General features: G+C 35.6%; 1 protein-coding gene across 1 annotated transcript; it reads right to left on the bottom strand.

Moving 5' to 3' along the window:
- Positions 1–1,621: 1,621 nt before the first annotated feature.
- KERA (keratocan) lies at positions 1,622–8,482 on the bottom strand (the record flags this gene model as incomplete). Its single annotated transcript, XM_084279632.1, has 2 exons — positions 1,622–1,794; positions 7,597–8,482. The coding sequence occupies 2 exons, from the start codon at positions 8,480–8,482 to the stop codon at positions 1,622–1,624; spliced, it is 1,059 nt and encodes a 352-aa protein (XP_084135758.1).
- Between the last annotated feature and the right edge of the window lie 201 nt (positions 8,483–8,683).

Raw genomic sequence — 8,683 nt, 5'->3', positions numbered from 1 at the left:
TTAGAAGGGCAAGAGTTTCTCAGCAATCAGATAAAAAATAATTAAAAAATAAATGTTTTTGTGGTTTATTTCTATGCTGGGTTTCTATACTAAGTTATTTCTAGAAGAGGTGCACCAGAGCAGAATAAGTCTTTTCAGATAAAAAGAGACTGAATTTTACAAATTGCAGTTCTCAACCCATTTAAAAATCTACTTTTAAGAAAATGTTTCATTCTCAAAGAAAAAATGATACCACATGCATAATCTTTAAATGCTTATTACTGAGGCCAATCATAAAATGTTAGAAATAGATGCAAGCTATCAGAGTGACTAATTGTTTCTATCTACAAATACAAGGAGAATAAAATGATATGACTGATGGATAGTCTGTGGTTCTGTCTATCAGAAATAAAAATATCATACTCCCCCAGTGAACAGTTGACTCTAATATTCAAGATGTGGATTTAAATGCCAATATTATCTTACAAAAAAAAAATTCATAAAAAGATACCTGTTGATGTCTCCCTTGTTGGTAAATCGCGATTGTGCTGTATTGTAAATACCTGGACTTCTCCAGAATCCAGTGTTATTATGTGTGCATATGAGTCAGCAGACAGCTAAATACTGCTCTGACTTGATTGTATTTGCTTAAACTGATGCAATGCTTATGCAAACATTTTCCCAGTTCAGTAAATAATGGGGAGGGGATAAATCATCCTAATTTCTTAATTTTGCCTTTATTACCATTATATTAACTAGCCTTTCCAATTGCTGTGAAGTGCCTAGTATGTGAAATATGTAATCATTGCATACAATTTTATCTCTGTGGAAATTAAAATAAACCCAACATTCAATGAATATCCCAAAGCTACAGCAAGAAATGGTGTGGAAACTAGAAATGCAATACTGAAGAATGAAACAGCAGGAAATTTGCACTTTGATAGAAGACCGCATTTATCTCATGTTCCCTTGTCCCTGAATTTGAGTTGGATCAGTGTATTCCAAGTCTGAAATCATACACTGGATGAATCCGTATAACTATACATATTCAGTATATTGCTTTGGACTCTGAGACTCATACCTTGTGTACTTCATTCCTTAAAAGTATGAGTCTTCCAAGGATGACAATGATTTGTGAGTTGTTTACAGGTTAAATGGTTGTTCACTATTAGTCACTATCTTAAAAAAGACAATGGCAGTTCTGATAACTAGTAGTCACGCAACTCATAATTTTTCTAGCATACATATTTAGCCAAGTACACCCAAATTCATTGTGTTAGTTCCTACCTAACAAAATAAGGAAATATAATTTTTCTGTAGGGGTGACGTTAACAGGATATACATTGTAGTATTTGACAAAAAAGATGGAGTAGGTAAGAATTTGTGTTGGAATATTTTGGATCTTACACAGATGATTTTCAATATATTTGCATTAGGAATTCTTAGGTAAAGTGTTAAGCATCGTTCATGTCCATCCAAAATCTCTTCTGAAAGAAGAACAATCTTTTCAGCCATAGAAAAGATAAAAGCAAAGAAAATTAAAGTCAAATTAAATCTGTTACTTCTTGATTTATGAGTTAGGACAGGTTTCATTCCAGCAAAACTTGTATTGTCAGAATACAAGAATGACATTGTGATATCTTTATATGACGACAGCTTGAAGTAGTTGGAAACATATCATGATGTCCAATGGGATTGGAGGTTGAATTTCATTTCCATCCAGGCGAAGGTATCGGAGGCGAGGGATGTTGCCATAAACCCCATAGTCTTCTGCTACGGAAATTGAGACTGGGCATATTTGAGTACCATTAACACCTGAAAATTTAGACCAACAAGTTAGGTAAGTTTCATGGAGATAAAATTCAGTTTAAAAATTAATAAAACAGGCTTTGCACAGGAGACACTTGCTCCTGAGTTGGAAAATATGGAATTAACATTTAACTGTTGTGTGTTTTTATTTAATGAAGAAAAAAAGCACCTTAACATAATGCAATCTAGATCATTCAATCATATATTTAATGTGCTGCAATAATAAAGGAAGACCACTAGATGCATAAGTTTTGTCATGGACATATAGAAAACTAATTTAGACAACTACTGGGTAGCTATAAATTGACAGTTTTTTGCCCTCAGAAAGAGCATAACAAGGTTAATGCTGAGGGGTTTTGAACATCTTACTGCAATGACAGTACATTAACTTAGTTGCTAATATTTATCAATGAAGAATTTGTACAGAAAGGGATAATAGTATTCAATCAGAGCAGCTTTTTTGTATAGTGTCTGTAATTTTTAACATCTACAATTTCCTGTTCTCTCAAATTCTTCAATATGGTTTTAACTGTAAAAGTATAACATGCAATGGAATATTTTTCTTCCTAATTTAAAGGAGGAAGGAAGGAAGGAAGGAAGGAAGGAAGGAAGGAAGGAAGGAAGGAAGGAAGGAAGGGAGGGAGGGAAGGGAAGGGAAGGGAAGGGAAGGGAAGGGAAGGGAAGGGAAGGGAAGGGAAGGGAAGGGAAGGGAAGGGAAGGGAAGGGAAGGGAAGGGAAGGGAAGGGAAGGGAAGGGAAGGGAAGGGAAGGGAAGGGAAGGGAAGGGAAGGGAAGGGAAGGGAAGGGAAGGGAAGGGAAGGGAAGGGAAGGGAAGGGAAGGGAAGGGAAGGGAAGGGAAGGGAAGGGAAGGGAAGGGAAGGGAAGGGAAGGGAAGGGAAGGGAAGGGAAGGGAAGGGAAGGGAAGGGAAGGGAAGGGAAGGGAAGGGAAGGGAAGGGAAGGGAAGGGAAGGGAAGGGAAGGGAAGGGAAGGGAAGGGAAGGGAAGGGAAGGGAAGGGAAGGGAAGGGAAGGGAAGGGAAGGGAAGGGAAGGGAAGGGAAGGGAAGGGAAGGGAAGGGAAGGGAAGGGAAGGGAAGAAGAAAAGAAAAGAAAAGAAAAGAAAAGAAAAGAAAAGAAAAGAAAAGAAAAGAAAAGAAAAGAAAAGAAAAGAAAAGAAAAGAAAAGAAAAGAAAAGAAAAGAAAAGAAAAGAAAAGAAAAGAAAAGAAAAAAGAAAAGAAAAGAAAAGAAAAGAAAAGAAAAGAAAAGAAAAGAAAAGAAAAGAAAAGAAAAGAAAAGAAAAGAAAAGAAAAGAAAAGAAAAGAAAAGAAAAGAAAAGAAAAGAAAAGAAAAGAAAAGAAAAGAAAAGAAAAGAAAAGAAAAGAAAAAAAGAAAAGAAAAGAAAAAAAGAAAAGAAAAGAAAAGAAAAGAAAAGAAAAGAAAAGAAAAGAAAAGAAAAGAAAAGAAAAAAGAAAAGAAAAGAAAAGAAAAGAAAAGAAAAGAAAAGAAAAGAAAAGAAAAGAAAAGAAAAGAAAAGAAAAGAAAAGAAAAGAAAAGAAAAGAAAAGAAAAGAAAAGAAAAGAAAAGAAAAGGAAAAGAAAAGAAAAGAAAAGAAAAGAAAAGAAAAGAAAAGAAAAGAAAAGAAAAGAAAAGAAAAGAAAAGAAAAGAAAAGAAAAGAAAAGAAAAGAAAAAAGAAGAAAAGAAAAATAAGAAAGCCAAGCAGTACTTTTTGAAAAACTGCCCAGATGGTTGCAACATCTTGGAAATCCTGGATTCTGTCATGGAAATTAGATAAATAAATTCAGTTGGCCAAGGCCTAAAACTTTCCCAAGACATCAAAATGTCTTTGACTATGCTGTGAAATTTGATTGATATTTATAAAAAAATTTATATTCATGGAAAAAAACAAGCTAAAACTAATTTTTATGTGTGAACCTAGGAAGCAGGTAGTTGGTGCGTGAGGTAATTGTTAGAAGTTTTACATGTGTATCAACACTATGTAGCAGAAAACAACTTTCTTTCCAGGTCAGCAGTACTGTCCTTAGGAGACAAGTTGGCTTCAAATGTGTTCTAAACCTCTGTGTTCTCTGACCTAGAAACTATCCCACTGCACTAGTTTTCCCTGGGTTAATTGTTCCACACTTAAAGACAAACAGCGGTTATCTAACCACAGGCCACCTATGAAGAAGTTATTTCCTGATGATGTTTGGTATGAAATAGTTAGGGGTTTTGTTTTTCTCTTCTCATAAACAGTAAATCCTACTACCCAAACAAACAGAGGAGTAAAAGCCTCTCTTCTTTTCTCTTGAGAACCTGTTCATGGGTGTATTGCTGATTTTTGCTAAAGCAGAATGAAAAGGGCAATTCACACTACCCAAACAGATCCATGAGGAGGGTGTCAGCCTAAGTAAACCCTTTAGACTCTGTTTATAAACTCTGGAGAGACTCCAACACTTCCCAAAGGTGATTCACAGCTCTTTAAGATGGGATGATTATTGCTCTATGGTTGTGTCTCTTTTTCAATTCAGTAGGTTGTCTGTATGACCAACACAAGAAACATATTCAAATCTAGCGTGGTTAATTCAAATGAAATGTTGTCAACACTGTTCTTAAGTGGTGCAATATTTAAAAATGAGACTCTGGAGCAGCTGAAGGGGAAAACTGCAGGAGAGGTTCTCATTTGTGGCTAATGTTATATGTCTGTTGAAGAGTTGCAGAAGGTCCTGTTTCTTTTCCAGTAAAACTCACAACTAAGAAACATTCAGAAAATAAGTTAATCTAGAAGATAGATGTCTTCTGACATATAGTAACGTGAAGGTATTTCTCTTATAATCCTCTAACCTCTAGTTGCACTCACTGTAGTCCAACTCAAATAGTTGGGATCCCTTTCCCCATTTCACAAAATATTTAACTGCAGCAGCCATGGATCAGCCTAGAAATCTATACCTTTCCAGCATCCTCCAGCAAACAAGCCAGCACCCGCAATAATGCAGGCAAAAAGTCAGGATCTGTAAATTCAACCTATAATGGATTCTGATAGGCTAGTGTTGCTACATGGCCCAAGGCCTTCTCCCTTTCTCTACACGTCAAATAATATTATGTTAGAGGAGCTATCCCCATTTCCTGTTCTTCCTCTAGTGGAACTTACTCTTTGTTCTCTTTTATCTGTCCTTTGATACCAGCGTAATGCCACCTGCTTACCCTTGCTCACTTGCTGCATCGTGATTTCATGGCTTCTTATTTTGCTTCCTCTACCACTCCCTTGTCTATCATTTGACATCTTCTCAGAGCCTCACGTGTGTATCTCAGAAATAAACACGTAAACATGTGTGTTATAAAATGCCATGAGTCAAATGTGGTGTGTATCTGCTGTAGCCATGATTAGTTTTGGGTGTATGTTGATTTTGCATCCAACTTTTTTCCTCTGCACATTAGGATCTTTGGGAAAGGGACCACAGTAGAAACCCTTAATAAATAGTCTCTGTAGAAATAAGGTCTTGAAAAGATATGAAGAACAGATGTTATACAACAATATACAACAAATAGTAGCCAAATAGTATTTTCATAGAAAATTTGATGCCTGAGTTCTTTCAATGCCAGTGTTGTAAATATGAACCATCAAGATAAAATAAAGCAGCAATTGGTAGGTGTGTGGGTTTGTATCTGAGAATTGATAGTATAAAGGGCTTGTACTGCACATGTAAAAGTAAACTTTTAGGAGGATCTTCTATGGAGAAGAGATACAGGGTTTTACAGTTATTTTTCTTCCCAATCTTTTACATTGTCTTAAAATAATGACTGATCATCTAATGCCTGAGCTTTAGAAGACAAAACCAATCTGTAGAATTAATGCCACATTTTATTAATCCTGCCTGATGGAATTACATTCCTTGTGTGTCAGCCTAAAGGCCCTTTAAGATATCATCTGTTAGACCAGTGTCTCCTGAAGACTATGTCATCATCCCTTACCTCTTGAACAATTATGCTTTGTGGTAGAATGTGCCTTATATAATACCTGCATTTCATTTAAGATGTCACATTGCTTTTTTAATATTTCTGTCTTCTTTATATGAAGTTATTAAGAATATTTTTTTAATTTTTAATTTTTTTTAATTGAGCAGCATTTTGCTTAAGTTAGTCATTAATTTTGAAAAGTGGTAAGAGTAATAAGGCTTATTTAAAACTACTGTGCTTTAGCCTGATACATACTCATTTGTCATAGGAGAGTGGGACTTGAGTTTGCACACACAGCACATGCTGATTTTGATGATTTTAACCTTTTTTAGACATATTTAGGAAAGGAAGATAATTTGGCAGCACATTAAATGCTACCCACAAAGCACTTCTTAAACTGGACAGGTTACATTCCATTGATTTCAGTTTAGTGTCCACTCAAAGTGACAGGAGATAAAGTCTGCACCTGAGGTTCTGCAGTGAAGCGATTAAAATATAAATCCCTTTGTAACCAGGAGGCAGTGAAATATGTTCAGTAGCAACATGTGTCGTAAGCCCTAACCCTAATTAACTGTTAGATTCTTGCCTCACAGGTCACTTAAATGTGTGCCAGTCATACAAAATAGATTTTTCTTTACAAGTTTTCATATATTGGTTTTGCAAAATGTAGTGAATTAGCCTAAATCATTAATAAGTATCATCTTTTCAAGTGCTTGTTTCATACAGAAGCCAAACAATTTTTTATTTGTTAACTGCAGAGACACAAAATAGAAGCAAAACCACTTATTCAATTAAATCACCATGATAGCAAGACAAATGTAGAGACTTTTGTGCAGTGATAAATAGAAATTAATGACATTGGTTTTGGCTTGTTGCATGAAACAAAGGATTTAAGTTCTGAGGAATTACTGAACAGATAATTCACCCAGTGTTCCTAACCACTACATTTCTGCTGTACCTAAATGGATCTAGAAGTAGTGCTAGAAGAAGAACCATGACATGACAAAAGATTTGTGTTGCCTTGGGTAAAAAACCTTGTCTCATTTATACAAAGTGAAAAATTTTACAGGACATTTGAGGAGATAAACCTTAGTAGAACAAATCTTCTGTAAAGTCAGTGCAAAGATATTTCATGAAGACTATACCCAAGTTTCAGCATTTTGTGCACAATAAAGAAAAGATTGGGAAGATATTCAATCCAGAAATATTCAATATCCACAGTGTAATTAGTCATATTTGAAATAGATTGTGTTGACCACAGCTAACCTTTTAAACTGTTTTAAGGGTGTCTCACCTTAAGCTCTTTCTGCATAATTTAGGTGGGCAGAGGATAATCAGAAGGACTGAGCATACAGCAATTAATTCCATTTAGTGAAGTCCCTAAGGTGCTCAGAAACCTTGAAAATCTGAGAATCATACAGATGTGGATGGAATATCTTAACTTGTTGCACCCATTTGTTATTGTTTTTTCTTGCTTATTTAGTCCTAATGTTTCTGTGGGAAATTTAATTTGTTCCCACAAAAGGGTTATTGGCTATAATGGTTATATAGCAAAATTTGAATGCACAAATTGTCCCTAATCCATTCATATTTGTGATCTGCTTGCAATATGGGCTTTTTTTCTGTATGCTTATAAACTTCTTTCACATGTGGTATTACTTCCATGCACATAATTGGTTGTCATATTTCAGACCTGACTTGAAAATTGGCCTGTGGGAGGTTGCCTTGCTCATGTTCCTATAATTTACAGCACATTTTTAATCTCTTTATTTCAAAGAGCATTTTTTTGGTCATTTTAAGCAGACATTTTTTAATACATATGTATTGGTAGGATCCTAGACTAACAACACACACTTACTTTTGATTCTGTTGTGATCAAGGTGAAGGTGCTCAAGATGAGCATTGATTGGTGGAATTTTAGTGAGTTGATTGTGAGACAACTGTAGATCTAGAATAGATGAAACATTAAACCCATTTGGGGGAATACCGTCATCGGATAATTTATTGTAGTTCAGCCTAAGGAAAGTCACTTTGGGTATTGCACTGAAGTAGTTTTCTGGTATCACTTCAATGGAGTTGTTGTCCAAAAACAGCTGTAGAGTGTTAGCTGGAATGCTTAAAGGCATTTTCTTGAGTGAATTTTTTGCTATGTTGAGTTGCATGAGATTGTTGAGTCCTTGGAAGGTGTCGCTTTGAAGAGCGCTGTCCAACAAACTGTTCTGGTGCAGATCTAACATAGTAAGGTTTTCCAAGTTGCTGAAGACTCCTTCTGGGATTCTGGAGATTTTGTTTCTAGCCAGCCTTAGTTGTTCCAGTCCCACTGGTAATGGGGCAGGCACCTCTTCCAATTCATTATCTTCAAGGAATAAGTAAAGCAGCCTTTTCAGCTTACTCAGCACACCACTCCCAATTCCACGGTTGGTGATCTTATTCTTGTTCAGATTTATCCATCTCAGATGAGTGGCATTTACAAAAGGCTTCTCTGTAACTGTTTCAATTAGATTGTTTTGAAGATAGAGGTACCAAATTCTTGCTGGGATTGGAGGTATTTCTTTAAGTCCTTTGTTATCACAGTATAATGCATTGGGGAAACTAGGAGGACAAAAGCACTCTTGTGGACACTCAAAAGTGTAGTGAGACCAGTGCTCGGGATCCAGCTCATCATAAACTTGTCTCACAGTGCGAGTCGACACAGAATTAACCAAAAATATGAGCAAAAGGCTTGTATAGACTTTTAGAGTCATTGTTTGCCTTGGAAGGGGAGAGAAACAATTAGCTGTATCTCAACAGAACTCACAGCATATTAGATTAACAAAGTATTATTACATAGAAAATTTTATTTCCCTTGTAAGCAACCAGATTCTGTCCTATCTGGTATTACCTATGGTGTGTTAATGAAAAAGTGAACAGGAATGTAAGAGGAATAAATAATTCAGTGCTATACA

The sequence above is a fragment of the Gallinula chloropus genome, assembly GCF_964237585.1.
Source record: "Gallinula chloropus genome assembly, chromosome: 1".
Classification (NCBI taxonomy): domain Eukaryota; kingdom Metazoa; phylum Chordata; class Aves; order Gruiformes; family Rallidae; genus Gallinula; species Gallinula chloropus.
Note: the sequence above shows the minus strand (reverse complement) of the source record. Positions and strands in the feature narration are given on the sequence as shown.